The 23,897-nt window shown below is 41.6% G+C and overlaps 1 protein-coding gene across 19 annotated transcripts in view; it reads left to right on the forward strand.

Moving 5' to 3' along the window:
• Nucleotides 1–23,897, forward strand: part of FNBP1 (formin binding protein 1) — a 152,155-nt gene that overhangs the window by 69,030 nt on the left and 59,228 nt on the right. For all 19 annotated transcript variants that reach the window (XM_049114980.1, XM_049114979.1, XM_025475468.3 and 16 more), the window contains 2 exons: nucleotides 9,159–9,215; nucleotides 9,911–10,058. In XM_049114980.1, coding sequence (XP_048970937.1) covers nucleotides 9,159–9,215; nucleotides 9,911–10,058 — 205 coding nt within the window. The remainder of the gene's footprint in view (nucleotides 1–9,158; nucleotides 9,216–9,910; nucleotides 10,059–23,897) is intronic.

The following is a 23,897-nucleotide window of genomic DNA, read 5'->3' on the forward strand; positions in this document are numbered from 1 at the left end:
ACTCTCATCCCCAGTCTAAGCCATTGAGAAGTCCTGGTGACTGTACTTCGAAAGTTTATGCAGGATCTGACCCCTACTGGTAAACTCCACCGTGGTCCAGTCTCCATCACCTCTCACCTGGGTTATTATGAGGCTTTTAACTGGTTTCTCTTATTCCCTTCTTATTTCCTCTTGTCTGTTTTCCACAAAGCAGCTAGATCTTGGCAGTCTCTTCAAAATTCCAACAACTCCCCATTTTACTCCGTAAATTAGAATCCTTACCATGGATGTCCTACAAAGCCCTATGTGATCATATCCCCCAACCTCTGACATCATTTCTTTCCTCCTTCTCCCTCCTCTCTGCTCTAGCAATACCAGTCTCCTTGCTGTTTCTTGTACACACCAGGCATGCTATCACTCCAGGGCTCACCTTTCCATGTGGGTATCATTTATATGTTCTTCTCCTCGATCCACAGGGCCACCCCCTTGCCTCCTTCAAGTCTTTCCTCAGATGTCATCTGCTCAGTGAGGCCTACCTCATCTGCTGTACTTTATGGCTTTTCCATAGCACTGATAACTTCCTAACATTCTTTATAATTTTCTTAGATATCATGTTTACTGCTCATTTTTCCACTGCTCTCCACTACAATGGAAGAAGCCCCTTTAGGGCAGGGGATTTGAGTTGTGTTCCCTAGAGTATCCCAGTAGTATGGGACAATGCCTGATGCATACTAGGTACTCAGTAAATAGTTGTAGAAAGAGTGAATTGACAGGTCCGGATCTAAGATGTTTGGTCCTTAGTGCTTCAAGGAGAATCATGTGTTTGCACAGGCTGTGAGAGCTGATGAGGGCTTACCAACAAACAGAACAACCAATAATATGTCAACAGAGTTCCAGGGGAGCTCTAAGGAATGAGATACCTTGGAGCTCACCTTCTCACTGTGGAAAATAGACTCCACATGCAAATAAGCAAAATATCAAATCATTTAAAGATAACATTTATCATCCCAGATAAGAAAAGCCAGTGATGTAATAGAGCATGATGGTGGGTGGGGGTTACTTAACTAGACAGGACAGGGAAAACTGTTGCTTGAGAACAGAAGGACAGAGAGGGCAGGCATGCCAAAGTCTGGACATAGCTCTTCCAGGCCAAAGAATCAGCAAGTGCAAAGGTCCTGAGGCGGAAACATGTTCAAGGAATGGAAAGGCCAGTGTGACTGATGCATAGTCCATAAATGCTTGCTTGAAATAGCAGTATGATGTTGAAAAAGCAACATGATCTTTTTGGGGAGACCTCTGGTATTAAGTCATTTTAATTTTTTTTTTAACATTAGAGGAAAAGAAATGCTAACTGATTTTAGAAGCAAAGGATGAGAATTAGGGCTCTGATTTCTATAGGTTTAGACATACTACAGGCCAAGTCCCAATCCATCCACTGCCTGGTTTTGTAAATAAAGTTTTATAGAAACACAGCCTCATCCATTCATTAATGTATTGTCTATGGCTGCTTCTGAAAAACAATTTCAATTGACTAGTTGCCACAGGACCATGTGACCTACTTGCAAGTCTATCTTATCTTTTACAGAAAAAATTTACTGACCCTTGTTATACTTACTTCAGAGTTATTTAATATTTCTTCAAGGCAATGTAAGGTCAAATTCCTAACAAAGTTTTAAAACATCTCATATGACCTATCTAAGAGCACCAATTATTGATTGCCTGTTCAACTGTTAATTTTTTTTTAAAAAGCTAAATTATTTGTTATGACCAGATAATGAACTCATATGATTAAGAATTCCAGAGGTATAAAATGATATACCATGAGGGACGCCTGGGTGGCTCAGCGATTGAGTGTCTGCCTTCGGCTCAGTGATCCTGGAGTCCTGGTATTGAGTCCCACATCGGGCTACCCCTGCATGGAGCCTGCTTCTCCCTCTGCCTGTGTCTCTGCCTCTCTGTATCTCTCATGGATAAATAAATAAAATATTTTAAAAGTAAATAAAATAAAATAAAATAAAATAAAATAAAGTAAAATAATAAAATAAATAAAATAAAATAAAATAAAATAAAATAAAATAAAATAAAATAAAATAAAATAAAATAAAATGGTGTACCATGAAGGGTCCCTTCTCTTACCCTGTCCCTGGGTACAATAAATGTTATCAGTCACTTGTTTATCCTTCCTGAGAAATTTTATGCCAACACAGGCACACGAGGGTGTGTTTTCTTCCTTGTTTCCCCAGCAGTACTGTGTGCCCTTGCTTTAATACATCCTGGAGATTGTTCTGAGGATTCATTATTTTTGCGGTTTTAGAATATCACATTGGGTTGGTGGACATGTTAATTGTTTCCAATTGTTTGCAACTCTGAACCAAGCTGCAATAACCTTGAGTAATCCACTTGGACAAGACTGTCTAAAGACTTTGTTCCTAAAAGGAGTGTTCTGGTTCCGATAGAGTTCCCCAAATTGCCACTGAGAGGCCATAACCCTTGTGGCTCATACCAGAGCATGTGCAGTGCTACTTACCTTGACCCTCAGTACTTCTTGGTGCTGGTCTTTTTTTATCTTTGCCAATGTGATAAGTAAAAATTGGAGAGTCTGAGTCTTATTTTTGTTTCTCTTATTATCAGTGAGATTGAGTCTGTTTTTATACATTTGAGCCATTTTACTTCCTTTTTGATGAATCATCCATGTCCTGCTCAGCTTTTTTCTTAAGTTGGAGTTCATTGTCAATAAAGGGTAATTATATAGAAATCATTTTATAAAACATAATGCATATTGTATATATAAGGAATTCAACTTACATTTACTTTCACAATAAAAAAGACATACAAAGCAAATGGAAGGATTTGCCAAACCATAAATATTAAACTCTTATATATAAGATTTAGCAGAACGATTATGGAAAACTTGCAGGATGTCATTTCTGTTTTCATTTTAACTCCATGTTATAATTTTAAACAGACTCAACTGACTCACTGCCAAGTAAGATAGAGAAAATAATATTTACATGTTTTGCCTCCTCTTCTAATTGAGTTATATAATTTGTTCTGTAACATGGTCCCACAGTTAATTTGTCTTAATTCTGCATTTATTTATTTGTTTGTTTAGATTTAAGAGAGAGAGGGGGAGAGCGTGTGTGCATGGTGGGGGAGGGGGGGCGGGAGAGCAGGAGACTCAAGCAGACTCTGTGCTGAGCACAGAGCCCGATCCCCGCTGGATCCCACGCCTCTGAGATGATGACCTGAGCCAAAGCCAAGAGTCAGATGCTAAACTGAGCCACCCAGGCGCCCCTTAATTCTGTATTTAAATATAAATGTATTCTCACCACCATTCCTTCTACCACAGCCTCTCCACTGTCTCTTGGCATCAAAAATAAATGCAAATATTTCCTTCCCTAATGAGAGTTTGTGGAGTAATCTTCGAGTTCATGCCTGTTTGAGAATACCCCCCACCTGATAATAATTTGGCCTGGTTGTTCTCCAGTCATGTTTTCTTTCTCTCCAAACTTTGCTGCTGCATTGTTTTTTGGTGGAAAAGTCTGGAGCCGGCCAGATATTTTTTTCTTTGTAAGTGACTTGCTTTTTTGACAATATATGTGAAGAATTTTTTGTTCCATTTAGCAGTTTGATAACATCTCCAAGCTCAGCCTTGTGGTTGATCATTCTTTGTCTGTTTCCTTAGAGCCCTTTCATATGCAGATTCAACTCTTCATTTCAGGGGAATGTTCTTCAATTCCATCTAAATATTTTTTCTGTACTACTTACTGGGTTGTACATACTGCAGAGATACGAGATTTCCTCATGTCAGAGAGTTCTGTTCTTTAGGTAAATTTTTTTCTTTTTTTTTTTTTTTGCTTTTGTTAGTTGCTTTCCTCATTTTGATTATCTCAAAACTTTGCTCTGTTCAATTTGGTATCCAGCCCACTTCATTTATTAGTTCTGTAGTGTGTGCTTTAGTTCTTAGTTCATTTCCTTAGTTTTGTGGTCTATTTTAGTTTGTGGTCTGGGAACTCTTTGCTTTATTGGCTTTGTGTTTTTATTAAGTTTGTCAGTAGTGTAAAATATTCTGGAGGAGTTTGCTTTTGCTTCTTTTCTTCCAGATTGGGTGTTTTTGTTGTTTTGTTGTTTTTTTGTTTTTTGTTTTTATCATTCCCTCCCTCCCTCCTTCCTTCCTTTCCTTCATTCCTGCCAATCTTCCTTCCTTCCTTCCTTCCTTCCTTCCTTCCTTCCTTCCTTCTCTTCCATGTTACATATCATATCTTTTCTCCTCACTTATGTTCAATATGGGCAGGTCAGTGAAGTGGTTAAGAGAACAGACACTAGAGCCCCAAGACCTGGAATGAACTCTTGATTCTTCCATTCAATAGTAACACAACTTGGGGCAGATACTCTCTGTGCTTCATCCTTTTCACCTCTTTTTGGAAAAGCACAATTCTCTGATCAAATTTTATTTTGCTGTCTTTATCTGGAAATCTTGTGGTGAGTTTTTTTAAAAGAAAGAAAGAAAGAAAGAAAGAAAGAAAGAAAGAAAGAAAGAAGAAAGAAAGAAAAACAAAACATTCCTGGACCCAACCCTGGACCTTCCATTTCGGAGGGCCTGGAACTGGGCCCAGGTATCTCCTTTTTAAGCTTCCCTGTGGCTCTTCAGATCAACCAAGTTTAAAATCCAGTATCCTTATGAGAGGATTATATTTTTCTCTTACCTCTTAATTAGCCTGTCTGAAGAGCAAGTTTAATATATAAAACACTTAAAATTTCTTAGAAAGATCCCATAAATTTAAAACTACTCTTTGTGGTTTTTTTTCTTGCTTGTTTTTTGAGTAACCTCATACAAAATAGAGTGAGAAAGCCCATTTCCAGAGAATGGAAATGAAAGTTGATCTTTCTTTCTAGTGGTCCCTGAGAGAAATATCTTGATTTTCCCTTCCAGACCTTTTAAGCTTTTAGTTTTCTGCTGGCATTTATAGAGTGAATTATTCATTGGTGCTTTTAAGAAGCATTTTGAATGCTGTATATGCTAACATGGTCAAAGTGATACTCATTCATCACAACTTGATGGTCTTTACAGGCTGTCACCCACAACAGAATATCACCCGTGGTCCTTAATCCTGGTTAGGATTGGACTAGTAAGAAGGAACTATAAAGAGTGCTGGTTTGGGGGCACTTGGGTGGCTCTTATGGTTAAGTGTCTTGCCTGCCTTCAGCTCAGGTCATGATCTCTGGGTCCTGGAATAGAGCCCCATGTTTGACTCCCTGCTCTGCAGGGAATCTGCTTCTCTTTCTCCCTTTGCCCCTCCCTCCTGCTCATGCTCTCTCTTTCTCTCTCTCTGTCTCAAATGAATAAATAAAATCTTTTTTTTTTTAAAGAGTGCTCGTTTTACCTGAATATATTCAAGCTACATTTCCTTCAATTGGATATTAAATTTAAATTGTTATTTTTTTAAGATTTTATTTATTTATTCATGAGAGACACAGAGAGAGAGAGAGAGAGGCAGAGACACAGGCAGAGGGAGAAGCAGGCTCCATGCAGGGAGCCCGATGTGGGACTCCATCCCCGGTCTCCAGGATCACACCCCAGGCTGCAGGCGGCGCCAAACCTCTGCGCCACTGGGGCTGCCCCAAAATTTAAATTATTTTTATGAAGGCTTAAGACCAGAAGCTAAAAGGAAAATGTGGATTTATTAATTTTTAATACATTTTTAAAATATGAAGTGGGTTTTTTTTGGTTTGTTTTATTTAAGTAGTCCCTAGAGCCCATGTGGGCCTCAAACTCCCAATCCCAAGATCGAGAGTCACTCACTCTTCTGACTGAGCCAGCCAGGTGCCCCAGAAAATGTGGATTTAAATAAATCGTTGAAATAACAGTTTCAGGGGTACCTGGGTGGCTCATTCAGTTACGTGTCTGCCTTTGGCTCAGGTAATGATCTCAGGGTCCTGGCATCGAGCCCCTCATGGGGCCCCCTGCTCAGTGGGAAGCCTGTTTTCCCTCTCCCCTGCCTCTGCTCGTTCTCACTATCTTCCCCCATCTCTCAAATAAATAAATAAAATATATTTTTTTAAAGTTTCAAAAGAATTTTTATATAAGATGTGAATTTAGAAGTGATATTTTCAATTTATAATTTATAGTTAACAGAAGAAATGATTAATATTTTAAACCATGCATTAAAAACATCTCACATACAGGGGCATCTGGGTAGTTAAGTTGACTAAACATCTGACTCTTGATTTCACCTCAGGTCATGATATCAGGGTTATAAGATCAAGCCCCACACTGAGGTCTTCACTGGGTGTGGAGCCTGCTTAAGATTCTCTCTCCCTCTCCCTCTGTCCCTCCCCCCACCTTCCTCCCACCCCTCTTCCTCTCTACAGAAAAAAATATTCTCACATGCAGCTACTAGGGTTTTTAATACCCCAGTCTCCCATATATGCCTCTCTATGTATATGTGGAAAAAACTTTTTGGTTATATAGACATCTGCTTTCCATGTGTTCCCCTCCATCCCTGCCACCCATAACTAAGATGGACTATTTTTATTAAGTCTACCTTTTAAGGAGTGATATTGGTAAACTAACTCAAGAGCTTTACTCTGCTTTCAGCAAAGATGATTTCTCTCCTTTGCATTATTTTTTTTCAAGTATCTTTCTCTTTCTTTCTTTCAAAGATTTTATTTTTAAGTAATCTTTATACTCAGTGTGGGGCTTGAACTCACAATCCTGAGATCAAGAGCTGTGTACTCCACCAACTGAACCAGCCAGGGGCCCCTAAACCACATTTTTAAGGAAATAACTGCTTTTCAACATTTTTTTTTGGACCTATGTTATTAGGTAACTGTACTATGCATCCAGAGTATCAGCAGAGAAAATGTGACATGGTTTATTTATTTTTAAAGATTTTATTTAATTTATTCATGAGAAGCGGAGAGAGAGAGAGGTAGAGACACAGGCAGAGACACAGGTAGAGAAACAGGCTCCATGCAGGAAGCCTGACGTGGGACTCGATTCTGGGACTCCAGGATCATGCCCTGAGCCAAAGGCAGACACTTAACTGCTGAGCCACTCAGGTGTCCCTAATAGTTAAAAATTAATTATAATTTTGAAATTATATACTCATGTCTTCAGTTTACTTTTATTTTCTTACTATTATTTTAAGTAAGCTCTATGCCCAATGTCAGGGTTGAATTCATGACCCTCGAAATCAAAAGTCAGGCTCTACCGAATGCGCCACCCAGGCATCCTTCATATCTTTAAGTTGCAACAATCGATATTCTGTTGGGTGTTACATATTCTCCCAGAATTTCCAAACTTGAAGGAACAACAGAGGTCATTTCATCCAACCCCCTTGAATGCACAAATGAGGAGCTGGACCCACAGACTTGCTCAGTCATTTGTCTGGAGTCATGCCATCCTAGAGCAATGTCCTTTTTACTAAAGTCCATTGCCTCATGTCACCTAGTAGCACCTGTTAGAGATGAAATCATGTCCACTTTGTAAAGTGTACCATGATCAAAATTGTAAATTTATGGTGGTGTATTTTTTCTAGGTCAATCTGTAGATTCAGGGGAAATGAAAGAATGTGAAATAATGAAAGGAGTTACTAGAAAAGAGGAATAGAAACATGGGATAAACAGGGAAGTGAGTACTGAGATGCGGTCAAGTGAAGACCCTGACTGTGGACCATTAGTCAGCCTCTTCTGACTATTTCCATAAAGTGTAGCCACTAAAGTCAGGTCCCATGAGAAATCAGCCAGTGAGACCCATGTGAGTGAGTTTTGTGTTTTCAGCCTTACCTCCTGGTTTTTGTGTAAATTTAAGCATGTTGAATATAGAGATTATCTGGACTCTTGACCCAGAGGTGAGATTAGGAAGAGAAATGTAAGTGATTTTGGCTCATCTGAGTGTGTTCAGTGCAAACCTGCTAGGCAGGTTGAAAGTTCCTAATTAAATGTCTTAGCACAAACATCCCCCAAATTCCTTTCTTTTTCATTATCTCTTTTGTGGGAGCAGCCACACAGCCTTGACAACATGTCACTGGCATTTGGATTTTTTTTAAAGATTTATTTATTTATTTTAGAGAGCATGAATGGGAGGGGCAGAGAGAGAGGGGAAGAGAGAGAGAGAGAGAATCCCAAGCAGACTCTCCACTGAGGATGGAGCCTAACACAGAGCTCAATTCCGTGACTCCAGGGTCATGACCTGAGCTGAAACCAAGAGTTGGATGATTAGCCAACTGTGCCACTCAGGCACCCAGCACTTGGATTTTTTTTTTAATTTATGATAGTCACAGAGAGAGAGAAGCAGAGACACATAGGCAGAGGGAGAAGCAGGCTCCATGCACCGGGAGCCCGATGTGGGATTCGATCCCAGGTCTCCAGGATCGCGCCCTGGGCCAAAGGCAGGCGCTAAACTGCTGCGCCACCCAGGGATCCCCTGGATTTTTAATTTGAACATTTTGACATAGTCCATATGCTTTCCTTGGATCATCGTGAAGATGATCAGGAGGGAACGGTGGCCTGGTAGGAAAGTTCAGTGCTACAGGTGAAAGCCACTGCATGTATACATATAGTCTATACTCTCCAATTAAAGTCAGGTCTTAACAGCCAGGCTAACACCCAGCTGGTGGCCCTTACTGTTCTTTTTTTTTTTTTTTTTTAAGATTTTATTTATTTATTCATGAGAGACACACACAGAGAGGCAGAGACACAGGCAGAGGGAGAAGGAGGCTCCATGCAGGGAACCCGACATGGGACTCGATCTCGGGTCTCCAGGATCACGCCCTGAGCCAAAGATGGCACCAAACAGCTGGGCCATTGGGGCTGCCTGGCCCTTTCTGTTCTTAATGTGCTCTACCTTTGAAGCAAAAGATTCAAAGCTGTGTGATCCTTCATATCCTGAGCTTTATCACTCATATAGAAATATGGAAGGAAGCAAGGGCACCTGGCTGGCTCAGTCGGAAGAGCATGCAACTCTTGGTCTTGGACTCATGAGTTCCAATCCCACATTGGGCGTAGAGATGACTTAAAAAGAGGGGGGAAAAAAAGGAAGGAAATAAATGAATTTCAGTTGTGGGTATTTTGTGATTTTTTTTTTCTCATAAGCAAAAGCACTGACTTCCATCTTTCTTTTTTGATTTCTCAATCATCTTTCTATAGAAGGTGACAGGTCTGCATTTTTCTTTTAGGAACCTCGCAAAGAAATACCAGCCTAAGAAGAACTCAAAGGAGGAAGAAGAATACAGGTCTGTTTAATAATGCTGATAATTATGTGGTGATATCTTTATACCCATCGTGATAAGGATGAAGGAAAGGATGAATGAAATCAGCAAAAAGAAGCTGCATTCCCCGCTTATATTTGTGCTAGTTGTAAAATTGGCAGTGAGAACAATAAAAACCCTACTCAACTAACTTATGCTGAGTCACTAGACCTATTCCAGATTGTTTCAATTAAGGTAATTGGAAAAAGCTTAGAATATAATCTAAGCAAATACAGGAAGTGTGGATTATGCATTCCACAGTGTTGATTTGCTTTTATAATATCAAGAGTCTCTTTCATTGAGAAATATGTCCTTTTCAGTTAGAAATTAAGGCCCCTTACCGTGCACAGCCCTTATAATGTATTATGTCTCTAATTTAGATCTAAACATCCGTTGCATTAGTACCTATAGCAGGTAAAGGTATTTGGGGGTCATATTTGGACCAAGTATTAACAAAGGCAAGTACTGCTTATGTAGAGTGATTCAGTGTCACAAAATGCAAAGTGTTTCAGTTGTAATTAATTCTGAGCCTTTTCAACGAGAACACTCATGAGTAATGAACTGTCAGGATCCTATGGGAGGTCAATGCACATTAACCTGATTTTAATTAATATTTCATCAGCACATACAGAAGGGACGGGGCATTGTTTGAAAAGAGTGGCGTGTGTTCACTTCCGCAGGTATACGGCATGCAAAGCCTTCCTTTCCACCCTGAACGAAATGAACGATTATGCTGGGCAGCATGAAGTTATCTCTGAGAACATGACCTCAAACATCACTGTGGAGTTAGCCCGCTACGTCCAGGAACTGAAGCAAGAGAGGAAATCGGTAAGAAAAATATGTTTTTTCTTCATAAGCGATGGACCAGGGGTAACGGGAATATCCCTAGAAGCTTTCAAATTAAATACAGTCATATAAGGTGGTAGGTCTTGAACTTGAACTGAATCGTGTAAAAGTTATGGACTCTGTTCTTAGAAGGTGTTTCTAGGTCTTTTTAAGGGTCCCTCAGCCACTGAAACTTATCTGGGGACTGCCAGGATGCTAATCCCTTTGAGGAATGTAATTATATTTGAGGACATAAAAAGAGTCATAAAAAGAGTAAGCAATATAAGATTATATATGCGGTGTGGAATACATAGTATTAAAATAAATCCTTATAAAATGTTCAAAAAACTAGAAAGATGATCCCAGGTACATCTACTCTGTTCTTTGGCTCCTTCATCCTCTAATGGAGAGGACCATTTGTGTTCCTCCTACCTTCACTATAATCTTTTCATAGCTTTTATTGTTAACAAAGGAGAAAAATGTATGCTCACACAAAGTATATTCATAGTCGAGGTTTTGCCCTAAAAGATCTATTTTTAAGCTGTGGTCTGTATCATTGTTCTCTGCTCAATTATTCGGTACGTCATAATTTGTCAGTAATAAAGTAGTAAAGCTGGCCAGTGATAATACTTTTTTCATTTAAATTTGAGTCCACTGTAATTCTTTTAGTCTGCTGGAGATGGAGGAGCCAACAGGGAAGATGTGGTTCCTGCTGAAATGGGGAGAGATATTAAATAATAATGACCAAAATATTTACTTAATTGCAACTGTGATAGTTGCTACAAGTATGAGTACAGGTGCTATGGGAGCAGATGATAGGAATACCTAACATGCTCCTGCTCAGAATCCGGGAGCAGCTTGCCAAGGCCCTTACCACCTAACGTTTTAACAAGGATGAATAGGAGTGGCCTGGGACAAGCAATAGAGGGAGCAGCCAGTGCAAAGGCCCTGAGACAGGAAAGTATTTGGAACATCTGAAGGGTTTACTTCTATCTAAGCTGTAAGTAGGTAGCACATGGCTTTGGGTATGTTTAATAGTTAGGAACAGACCTGTGCCCTTAAGATCACCCATTCGTCTGGAAAATATATATATAAATAAAACACAATTCATAAACTGAGATGAAGTTTTTATCTATTCACATTAGAGCAGTGATCTCAACAGGGCACAATTTTTCTCGCCACCTCAGCAACATTTGCCAGTATCTGGAGATAGTTTTGGTTGTCTGGGGGATTAGATGGGGGTGGGAAGGCTGCCATGTGTAGAACCCAGAGATGCTTTAAACGTCCTACAGTGAGCAGGCCAGCCTCATCAATAAAGAATTACCTGGCCCATAATGTCCGTAGTGCCCAGATTGAGAAACTCTGCCCCAGAGCCCCAAGTTAGATGACAGCATCTTCCAGGCCATTCATTAAAGAAGATCTTTTTTTTTTTTTTTTTTTTTTTTTCTGTGATGGAAAGGAAGCAGTGAAACAGAATACTAAGGTTCAGAATGAACCACAAATGCCTAATGTAATCATGAAGCAAATACAATAAATCTGAACATGATGTTGGACTGCTTCCCTGGGTTCTTGAACTTCCCTCAACCTTGCAAAGTTTATACCTTTTCCCTGTTTGTTTCTTTGTGCAATGCTTTGTTTTTCTTGACTGACCTGCATCCACCCATACAGCTTAGAAATTTAGCCACCACCCTAAACAAGAACTCTCTGCAATTACCTTAGTACAAAGTATAAATTCTGTTTCTGGAGTGAATCATGAGATATGAACCCACATAACCTGGCTTCCTGTTACTTTTTTGAATCTCTCTTCCTCCAACAATATGGCCCCCTTGCTGCTCCTCATCCTTGCCTTGTGTGATCCTGCCTCAGGGCCTTTGCACTGGCTTTTCTCTCCTTGGAAAGCTTTCCCTCCAGATTTCTGCAGAGCTTACTTGCTGACTTCTTTCTTGGAAATATCATCTCCTTGAGGTCTGTCTTGTCCACCTATTTAAAATTACAAAGTCTCAGGGCACCTAGGTGGCTCAGTGGTTGAGTGTCTGCCTTTGGTTCAGGTCATGATCCTGGGGTCCTGGAATTGAGTCCTGCATCAGGCTCCCAGGAGGGAGCTTGCTTCTCCCTCTGCCTATGTCTCTCATGAATAAACAAATAAAAAAATTTTTTTTAAAGATTTTATTCATTTATTCACAAGAGACACACAGAGAGAGAGGCAGAGACACAGGCAGAGGGAGAAGCAGGCTTTATGGAGGGAGCCTGACATGGGACTCAATCCCAGGACTCCAGGATCATGCCCTGGGCCGAAGGCAGACTCTAAACCTCTGACCACCCAGGGATCCCCAAATAAAAGCTTTTTAAAAAAAATTACAAAGTCCCACCTCTCCTTCTTCTCCTTGTTTCCACCATCCTTCCCTGCTCTACTGTTTTCCCATAGTGCTTACCAGCATCTAACATTTTATGTGTTTGTTTGTTTTCTTTCATCTCACTCTAGAATGTAAGCTCCACGAGGGCAAGAATTTTCTGGGCTAATCTCGTATCCTGAGCACCTGGAAGAGTGCCAGGCTGGGACGAAGCAGGCTCCTGAGAAATACTCCCAGGGTGGGAGAAAAATTTAGGAAGTAGAAAGAAGCAGTCTTAGACTCAACTTAATTCTTAGACTTTGTGTCACTAGCTGAGGATCCTTGTTATTTCTTTTTTGTGTTGTGATTTGGTCCTTTTGTTTTTATTCACTCACTGCTAATCATATGTTTTTCGTACAGTCATATTTGTAGTTTGAATTCTGTTCCCTTTATTTAATCAGAAATTATAGTAATTTATAGAGTAAATTATAGGTGATACAGATACACATTAAATAATATCTTGCAATACGTAGTGTTCCTTTTATTTTAGGGAGAATTACAAGCACACATCTCTGAGTCAGATGTTCTGCTAGGAAGAACTGCAAAGACCATGCTCTCTTGAAATGTTTTGTCATTACATTAAATTGACATTTTAGGAAATTTCGAAACCTTTTAAAATTCTAGAAAGAATCAATAGGCAAATGCATATCCCTGTTGTTTTAATACAATGCATCATGAACATTTTTGCTTTTCTTCTGTGTAATAGTTACCATTATTTTGAATGACTGCATAATGTGGCATTATGTTATATGTTGCTTTGCCGTGTGATTTTAAAAACTATTCTGATAATATTGGCTATTTAATTGCTTGTCCTCAAGTCTTCATTTTTATGGATTATAATCACCAATATCTATTAGGCTTTTATTTCATCCTCATAGCACCCCTTGGGACATTACACATTCTACCCCAGACCAGGAGGCTGGAGGTGGCAAGGCTGGGATTCAGTCCCGTACAAGGTGGTGCAGCTGGGTGTCTCTCTAAGCCCATGCATGTTCGCATGCATGTTTTTGTTTCCACTGAGTTATGTTCTTTAACCTACATCCAAGGATGCCAGGTTATACAGTGTGAACATCTTCACGGGCAGTTAGCTGTAGATAAAGCGCTCCTTGAGGTCGAACCTCATAGAAATAATCAATATTTCTCCTTTAGAGCTTTCCCTTTTGACTTGCCTGACTCTTATTAGCGAGTGATCTTACTTATTTTCAAAAAGATGACTCTTGAAAACACAGTAGAATGGGATCTTTTCCACTTTCTGGTGACATTAGTGACTAGCAGAAGTCCCACAACAGAGTTGGAACTCAAATCCAGGTCTTCTGGTGTCATATCCAGTTGGCTTTTTTGCCGTGCTGCCAGGAAGGGCTGATAGCATGGTTCAGATCTTCTCTAGAAAAGGGAGAACCCAAACCAGTAGTGTGTTCACGGCTCCCTTTATGGCTGTCAGGCCAGGAGAGGAAAGGACACAGGCATTCCGGTCAACAAATGGGCTCGGGATTCTGGTAGCCGACCAGCTGTGAAACATCAGACAAGGTTACAAAGGCTCTCTGAACCCGGAGTTCTGAGTCTGTAGTGAGAGCTGATCACAACCACCTTACCAGGTTGTTGCAGGCCACGTAGGAGCATCGCACTTGGGTGTATTGATACATAGGCATGCATCCTCGGTAGCTCTTATCATGATCATTCTGTTTCTCTGTACAAAATCTCCTTTCTGTCCCAGAGCATTCTTTTTTTTTAGATCTTAATTATTTATTTGAGGGAGAGAGAGAATGAGTACAAGTAGGGGGAACAGCAAGCAGAGGGAGAGGGAGAAGCAGGATCCTCTCTGAGCAGGGAGCCCAACGTGGGGCTCTATCCCAGGACCCTGGGATCATGACCTGAGCTGAAGGCAGATGCTTCACCAACTGAACCACCCAGGCACCCCTACCCCAGAGCATTCTGATCAGGGTTTGTTACAGAAAGCAGGACTGTACACAGGCTTCCCAGTGACCATATATCATAATAATATGGCCCAGTGCATTTAAAGAGACCTTTCTAAAAATGTTAAATTGGTGGATGGCATTGAAACAAGCTGCTTTCACCATTTTAGGTCTAGCTAGTATTTCTCATAGCTGACCAGAAATAATGTCTTGCTTAAGTACCAGTCTTAACCATTAGTATAATATGTTTTGGGCCATTTGATATAGCGGCGAAATCCTATCTGCCTACAGGGATGATTTTGAATTTACAGGATTACTGCTGGATCTCATTACTGTATAGAGTATTTCCAAGTTCAGTTTGGAATACTGCTGTGAAATTATTTCTCCTCATGATTTTGCTATGTTTAAATAGATGAATCTCTAATAAGGGTCTGCATGGCAAAAAATAAATAGCTCATTCTGCAGAAGATGTTTCCTTCCCTCTGGATTTGAAAAGAAGGAAGGAAGTAGAGGGAGAGATGGACATTCTTCTCATCTTGGGGGCCATTTTATGATACTGAGCCAGCTGTTTGTCCTTTAAATCTTAAAAATCTCTCGTTGTAAAATAGGATAATACTTGCTGTTTATGTTCTTTGGAGAAAAGATGGGTTTTAGGGAGCAATGTCCACATTGACTTTGTTCCCACATTACATGTAGCTCTGTCACATAGTATTATGATTAACCAGTGTTTGTCCCAAGACAGAAATCTGTAGGCTCACTTTTATGAAAATTCATTGATTTTTCAAAAGTAACTACTTTAAAAGGAAACCTTGACTTGCTGTCTGCAAGGAGTTTAGGTTCTTTCCTGCCTGATGTCTGAGCCAGCGACAATTCCCATCGGGAAGTGTGAGTAGTCCTGGGAGCCCACAATGAGGAAGCTCTTAATTTCTTCACCTAACGGGCTCCACTGCAGAAACTATATTTTTGGCGAGATGCTTACATTCTCTTTGAAGTTAATAGACTCAGTGGCCAGTCTTTGGGTGAAGATAAATCAAAGTACACAGTGACAGTTCCTTTGCTTTGTATTCAGTTTTTTGTCTGCAAATGTAAATTATCAATAAATCTGTACTATGTGACAATGTCTAGGACTTACTGGTGTTCTGTAGAAATTACTGGGAAATCAACATTCTTTATAAGGCAACACGAGTAGTTTTAATGTGTAAATTCTAGAAATTTTATACTTGCCTGATTTTCCTAGATTTTGATAGATTTACGGTGAATATGATATTCATCTCTTTTAGCTGACCACATGCAAAAAGAACTTCTATTTCTTGGGGCTCCTGAGTGGCTCAGTTGGTTAAACATCTAACTCTTGATCTCAGCTCAGGTCTTGATCTCAGGGTTGTGAGTTCAAGCCCCACACTGAGCTCCATGCTCAGCAAGGAGCTTCCTTAAAAAAAAAAAAAAAAGAACTTCTAGTCCTTTTATGTACTCTCCCCCCTTTTTTGAAGGCGGAGGGTCCTATGATTCATTTATTGGTTACCAATATTTTTTTTATTTGCTTTTTTTAAAGATTTTTATTTATTTATTTATGATAGAGCGGGGGTGCAGAGACACAGGCGGAGGGAGAAGCAGGCTCCATGCAGGAGCCAGACCTGGGACTCGATCCCAGGACCCCAGGATCACGCCCCAGGCTGCAGGCGGTGCTAAACCACTGCGCCACCGGGGCTGCCCTAGTTACCAATATTTTTAAAGAATGTTACCAAAACTCTGGGTGAAAGAACAAAAACTTAAAATTTTTATAAAACAAAATACTCATTTTTTCCAAGTTACCTTCTAGATGTCCCTTATAGACAAAGATCTATTGATATGTATAGAGACGGGTATAGATGTGTACATGCAATATCTCTATATAAATATATTACATATATAAAACACTTAAGCATTTTAGCCATATGTAGATATAATTTATATTTTTCTTTATTCCCAATTTAATATCAAAGCAGTTTTCATTTTCTGCATGAAACATGTAGTTTTAATAATTGGAATTTTAGTGGCAATGCATTATTCTAATGCTATTATCGTTCACTTAACTAATTCTTTAATATTTGATCTATAGGCTATTCCCAGTTTCTATTTACTTACTTTTAGTTATATGAACAATACTACAGAGAACTTGTTGCTTTAATAGCTATTTTGAGTGTGTGGGTGGGGATCATTCCTCCAAGCTAAATTCCCAGAGAGTATGAAGTCAAAGCCTACATGATTTATGGTTCTTAATTAAACTTTGGTCAAGTAGAGATGAGATTCCCAAGTCACTGAAATGATCAACGTGGATGTGAATTAGCAGATCTGAGATGTGGGTAGTTCGGAATTGCTATCAGATATGTTCTTCCGTAAGAACTATGGTAAATACACTCTTGTCAATTTTTGCACGTTGAATCAGATTATTAGAGAATTTCAGAGAGATTGTTTGGTTCAGTTCCAGCCTTTGAATCTGTCTCAGGGGCTATCCACAGTGATCACCACTAACTGCATAAGAGGGATTTATGGAGATTTGTAGCTCCGGAAGGGGAGTCAGGAGGCTCCGGCCAACATTTACTGGAACCTCCAAATAAACTTCTCCCAGCAGGTGGAAAGTATGGTTCATTACAAAATATTGGCCAGGAGCAGAATCGCTTTTTTGGCAGTGGTTTCTGAAAAGTTCTAGAGGAAACAATTATACAATACCTTCAGTGACTCACTAAAATTTTTATAAACTCAGAGAGTGCTTACAAGACCTCACATTACTTGGAATTGACCAGTTATATTTTTTCCCTGAGGTTTCAGGGATGTTTAAAAATTGATGCTAAAAGAACAGTCGACTCCAAGTTAGGTATTGGGTAGGTCCTATTTAGGAACTTAGGGAGGAGCTTAATTTCCCATAAAGAAGCTTTGTAGCATGGACTGACCCTACTATGTTTAGAACCTATTTTTTTTAAGAGCTTATTTATTTATTCATGAGAAACACAGAGAGAAAGGCAGAAACATAGGCAGAGGGAGAATCAGGCTTCCTGCGGGGAGCCCAGTGCAGGACTCGATCCCAGGACACCCCAGCTCACCATTGTCAGCGAGGGCCCTGGAGCCCAGCAGTAGTTGGAATGATGCCCTAGAGCTGTGAGATGCAGTGGTCTCTTTATCCTACCCAAAAAGAAACTTTGGGTCCCCCAAACTCCTTTATCACACCCCACTCCAATCTGCATTTCCTCTGATCAGTAAATGGCAGTCCTTTTTAACCTAGTTGCTCTGGCCAAAACCATAGGGCACTCAGGGCTTCTTTTTCCTTCACATCCCATCTTCTATATGATATCATCCTGTCGGTTCTACCTTCAGTAAATGTTCTGAATCCAAACGCTTCTCACCCCTCGTCTGGTCCTCATCATCTCCCCTGGAGGACTGTCCCCGACCTCCTAATTCATCCCTCTGCTCCCAGGCTCACCCCATGGTCCACGGTGCAGCTCCCCATCACCACCTGTGCCACCAGCTGTCCCATGAGCAAGTGGAGCAGCTTCCTCCCTGGTCCCTCTGCTGTGCCTGCCCTGTTCGCTCGGTACATTCTCCACACGGCAGCCCACGCAACCCTGTGATAAGGCACATCAGACCACCTCCTCCCTTCCTTTCTTCAGCCTTTTGGTAGCTTTCCCTCACGCTCACGTGGCCTGGGAAGCCGTCTGTGGTCCAGCCCTTGCCTGCTTCTACCTTCTCTCTCATCTCGGTCTGATCACACTGGCATTAGCCGCTGTATGAACACACTAAGCCTGGGCAGCCCTGGTGGCGCAGCGGTTTGGCGCAGCTTGCAGCCTGGGGTGTGATCCTGGAGACCCGGGATCGAGTCCCACATCGGGCTCCCTGCATGGAGCCTGCTTCTCCCTCTGTCTGTGTCTCTGCCTTTCTCTCTGTGTCTATGAATAAATAAATAAAATCTTTAATATCTGTTTAAAACACACACACACACACACACACACACACACCAAGCCCTTTCCTGCTTCAGGACATCTCCGCTGCTGTTCCAGCTGCTCAAAAGGATGTTTCCTTCCCCCGACCTTTCAAGTTCATGCCTACATTGTCCAGATCTATCTAAAATGCCGCTGCACCCACCCCTCATCCCCCCACCCTCCCACCCCCATTCCCTTGCCCTCTTTCTCTTACCACTCTGTCCAATAGGTTTTAAAAGGACACCACCTGGCATGAGCAGCAACCTGCACGTGGGGACATGCAGTTAATATGCGTAGAATGAATGACTGAATTCGGTTGTAAGAGCTTTCAGCCTGGGGGGGGGGGGAATTACCACCCCTAAAGTCTCACCCTTGGTCAACCTGGCACTGTGTCTGAAACTTACTGATGGTGATTCTCCTTGTCTGGGTTTGGAAGTAGCAGAAGGGGTCAAGTGAAGGACATGATTCATTCACTGTTTGATATTGATCATTTTAAGATTCTTTCATCCTAAGAGTCATTCAGGAGATGCCTGGCTAGCTCAGTCCATAGAGCATGTGACTGTTGATCTCTGAGTTATGAGTTCAAGCTCCTTCCTCTGCCCCCCAGCATTGGGCATCCAGCTTACTTAAAAAAAAAAAAAATTGGTTCATTAAGATTCTTCAAAACAATGAGAATTTTAAGGAATATGAAAGAAGGGATTATTCTGAAGAAGGGACAAAAGCCTCCTGGATTCCAGGTAAATTGTGAAGTGTGGAGCGGTCTGGGTAGCAAAAGCCAGCATGAGAATGACAGGAGCAGTGGGGAAAAGGCACACCGGGAGACAGAGTAAAGGCAAGTTGGCACTGGCTGCTGGACCATGCATGGGGTCCCCTGCCCGGTGCCCAGATGGTCGGTGGGGGATGAGTGGTTAACTAAGCATGACACTGGGAAGTAGGCATGTTAGGAACTTGAAATAAGTTCACTGAAAAGGTATTTGTGTTATAAATGGACTGGAGAAAATGGACCTTCCTGAATAAATCATATTGATTTAATCATTTGACCATACTGGGTAAATCAGAATTTGACTGCCATCACACTTCAAGGTTTATGGTTTGGGATTGGAGTGAGGGAGTGAAGTCCTCCCTGAAGCAGGGCTGACAATGTTTGAGTTTCCTCCAGGGTCCCCATCCATGCCTCTGCCACAGAGATGCAGAGTTGCATTAATTAATCCGGAGTCAGGCTTAGAGGCTGCTAGTGTTCAGACCCACCACACTGTGGATTTTGAGGAAATTATAATATTTGTCACAGACATATTTTCTGCAAGCTCCTTTTTTCTTTGCCCTTTTCAAGTCTTGTGTTCCTTTGTTTTCATCTGTGGAATCTGAGTCTTATTTAAAATTCCAGATGGTTGACTGTCCTCAATTGAGTGTTTATTCTCTTTTTTTTTCCACTTTGTTTTTGGAAGTGGCTGTTCTCACATCAATGCCATATTTTGCTTTTTTTATGGAGTTTTAAGAATTAATGGTCAATTATATATAAATAGAGTAAAAGCAAGCAGCTGTTGTACCTAATTGTGGAGTGTGAATAATAACCATCTTCACAGCCTAAGTATAATCTCTTGCAGTGCAGTGAAACCTTCTTGGAAGCTTTGTCATTGTAGTTTTTCTTTAAGTTAGTGCTTGCTTATTTTAGGTTCCCTGTGATTCTTATCTCAGCTGCCCCTGGTCGCTGGGAGAATCCTAACAAAAAATTGGAAGGATGCTTTTATTATTTGTATAGGTTTTACCTGTATAGTTTTGAGGTTCAACCAAAAAGTTGAAAGGAAAGTAGGTTTAGCTGTCAGCTGAGATACCATCAGGCATTTTCACAAGTCTGTTATTACATCTGAAGAGACATGAAACATCTTGCTTGCAAGAGAAAGTCAGGAGCATTTCTCTGGGTCTCTAGAGAGGCCATTTCCCGTCTCTGCTGATAGGAGAAAAGCACCATGATGACTTCACTTTGTGGCACCAAAAGACTTATTATCTTTCTCTCGAGAACAATTCCTCTTTATTTAGAGCTCGGAGGCACACTTTTTGGAGACACACTTGCTCACTGTCCAGCGAAGAAATGCTTTGCCATTGTTTGTGAATAAGTCACAAACACATCTGGCAAGCTGGTTTGTTTGTTTATCTTTGTAACTGTTAACTAGCTTTTCCGATTGAAGGAGGACACAGATGACTGCTGCCTAGGTCGCTGGATGCCCTGGATGGTCAGGAGGGCTTCGGTTCCACCTTCTGATTTCCTAAGGAATTGGGCAGCACCACATATTTTTGGGTGTGTTGTACCCAAATGAACTTTAGAGGAACACATACTATGAGAGATACATATGAAGGAAAGTGACTGACACCTTGATTTTTCCTTACATCACAGGAGACATTAGGATCTCAAGTGTAGTTCTCAGACGATTATTTTAGTTGGATAGAACTGTGCAGGGCAGCCCCAGTGGCGCCGCGGTTTGGCTCCGCCTGCAGCCCGGGCTGTGATCCTGGAGACCCGGGATCGAGTCCCAAGTCGGGCTCCCTGCGTGGAGCCTGCTTCTCCCTCTGCCTCTCTCTCTCTCTCTCTGTGAATGAATGAATAAAATCTTAAAAAAAAAAAAAAAAAGAACTGTGCAGTCCTTTGTGGGAGAAAGCTCGTCAGTGAAGTCAAGCTCCACACCTGTGCTTGAAAAATAAATTCATATTTATTTTTAATATTAAGTGCAAGAGTAGCAAGATAATTTACGATGTGGGTTTTCAATTAATTTCAGCCCTCACGCTCCCAGAATGTGATCTTTTAGGAAGGGAGGGGAAATCTCTATTGTCTTCAGAGAAGATTTCTTTGATGATAAAGCCGAGTCAACCTTTCCTGGCAGTGCGTGTCACTCACTATCTGCGTGTTCTTGTGTGTGCGTTTCCTCTCTAGGTCCAGGACCAGTCTCGCATTTTGTGAAAACATTAATTTCAATAGCATGAACCTAGAGTGTAGCTCTGATTTGGCCCTAAGGGGTGTTTTTCCCCCTTGCTTTGGGTCTGTCTAAATCTCAAAATAAAATTGGGGGGAGAATGGGGAGATCTTTTCCACAAATCGCAGAACACACTGATCCTGCTTGCAAAATAAGGGATCATCCCCTGGACAATTCAAGAACATCATGGTTCTGACCAGGCGGGACTCCCAGAGCCCCTGGGACCTCCCTGAGAGGGCACCGCTCAGCCTGTTTCTCTGCCTTCCTGTCTGTGTCTCCGCGCACCGCCGCCAGGGCCTCCCTCAGTCCTGCCCTCCATTCAGTGTTCAAGTGATCTATGTGGCTTTCAGAAAACTCGCCTGCGTTTTGTATTTCCTCCAAAGTTCAAGATTTTCCGAGCTCTGCCCTCAGCTCTACTTCTTACATCCGTGGCCTTCATCCTGTTTCGCTTGTTTATTTCTAACCTTAGACTCAATCTCTGTTTGGTGTCATCCCTGTGTCTGTTACGAAACTTGAGGAATGAAGCCCCCAGGGGTTTCTCTTGGATTCATAGAGACCAAAAAAAAGAAAAAAAGAAAAAAGAAAAAAAAATTGCTGGATGGATAAAACTTGCCGTAAAAAGGAGCTTAAAACAGTGAAAAGTGGTCTCAAAAGACAGACAAGAAAACAATCCCTTATACAAGAGCACTGTTCTTAAAAAGACAAAATCTGATTTGGTCTCCTCCTTCCTGTCCTCCCCAGTCCCCAGCCCTCCTTGGTGACTCAGCCTGCGTTCTGGCTTGTGGGGACAGAGAGGTCTGAGGCTGTGCTGAGGAGACCTGTTCCATGGGTCATGTTTTCCACCTGCCTCCTGGCCATGGCACATCCCACCACGGAGGCCTGCCTTGTCCCTCTGAACACAGCACATTCAAGCCCCGCCATTGAAGAGAGGTTGTCTAGTAAAAGGAGCATTCACCTTGCTGTGGAGGGGGTGTAGGAGAAGCAGTAGGGTGCAGAACCCTGGAACTAGTCAGGGTGGCAAGCTGCCATGGCCCCTGGGTCTTATGGGGGAAAGGGAGCATTGCAGGCACTTCAGAGGCAGGCGGGAGTGCTTGGCTGGAGCTGTGGCCTTGAGTTGAGGACCCAGCCAACCTAGAGCATCTTAGCAAGAGGAAGCTGCAGATATAGATATAGATACAGATATAGATATAGATATATAAATAATTCATGCCCTCTGATGTGCCCAAGCCTCTGTAGCATATCTGACAGGATTGGAGGGCAAGGGAGCTTGTGTGTGATCCATGCAAGCCTGCCTCTGGGGACGCGGAACAGGGCAGAGAATGGATTTGGGAAATCCCTGCCACATTGAGAAAGTTGGTGATGTCACAGATATAGGATATGGCAGGATTTAAGAAACACTGGGGATTGTAGGCCACTGGATGGAAAGAACACCGTTTTCTTAATATTTCCATGTGTTCTCAACTGGTCGTTCTTTTGGTGATCTCATCGAGGCTGTGGCTCTAACCACCCACCTGCTGCTGCTGATGCCCACCCTGGTGTGTTAGCGTTGACCACCGTCTGAGCTCGCCCTTGACCATCCAGCTACCTGTTAGGCCTCCACTTGGGGGTCTCTTAGAATGTCAGCCTAACACATCTAAAGCTGTGTCCAATTCCCTCAGGCCTGCCTCTCTCCTAAAGCTCTGACCAGCAACCTCAGAGCTCAGTGTCTGCCCACATCTGATCCTGGGGTTTTCCTGAACAAAGGACACCTAGATTCTGACCCCTGCTCACCACCTGCACTGCTACCCTGTGGTCCAAGTCTCCTGCCTCTAGGGTTGGAGAAAGCCTCCTACCTAGAACCTTCCTTCATAACATGGCCCGTCTATACTCAGAGTGAACCATGGCTCCCAGCTCATTCAGATGAAAAGTCTACAAGACTCTATACAGTCTGGTTCTTTCTCCTCTGACCCCCTTTCCTAATATACTTGAGGCTCACCCTGGTCTAGCACTCTAGGATCCTTACTTAGTCAACACAAGGCACTTATCTGCCTCAGAGACTTCACAGATAGCAGGAGGAGTGAATTTATTTTTAAATCTAAAAAGGTCTAAGTAATGGAAACATCCATCCACACAAAAGTTTTACAAAAATATTTGCATCAGCATTATTTATAATAGCCCCAAACTGGGAAAGCCCTAATGTTCATGGGCTGTGAATGGATAAAATGTGTATATATCCATACAAAGGAGTGTCACTTGGCAGTAAAAAGAGATAAAGTACTGATACACGTGACAACATGGATGAACCTTGAAGACATTTCTGCTAAGTGGACATTATGTACTAATGGAAACATTATGCCAGTCTCAAAAGACCTCATATTGTGTGATTCCATTCATAGGAAATAATCCAGAACAGGCAAATTTATAGAAACAGAAAGTGGAGCGGTGGTTGCCTAGGGCTGAGGATGCAGGTGGGGACCACAGCTAAGAGATACAGGCTCTCTTTTTGGGAGGATAAAAATGTTCTCAAATTGTGGTCATCATTGCATCATTCTGTGACTAAACCAAAGAGCATGGAATTGTAGAGTTTAAATGGGTGAATCGTGTGGTATATGAATTCCTTCTCAAAGCAATTAAAAATAAA

The sequence above is a fragment of the Canis lupus genome, chromosome 9 (genome assembly GCF_003254725.2).
Source record: "Canis lupus dingo isolate Sandy chromosome 9, ASM325472v2, whole genome shotgun sequence".
Classification (NCBI taxonomy): domain Eukaryota; kingdom Metazoa; phylum Chordata; class Mammalia; order Carnivora; family Canidae; genus Canis; species Canis lupus.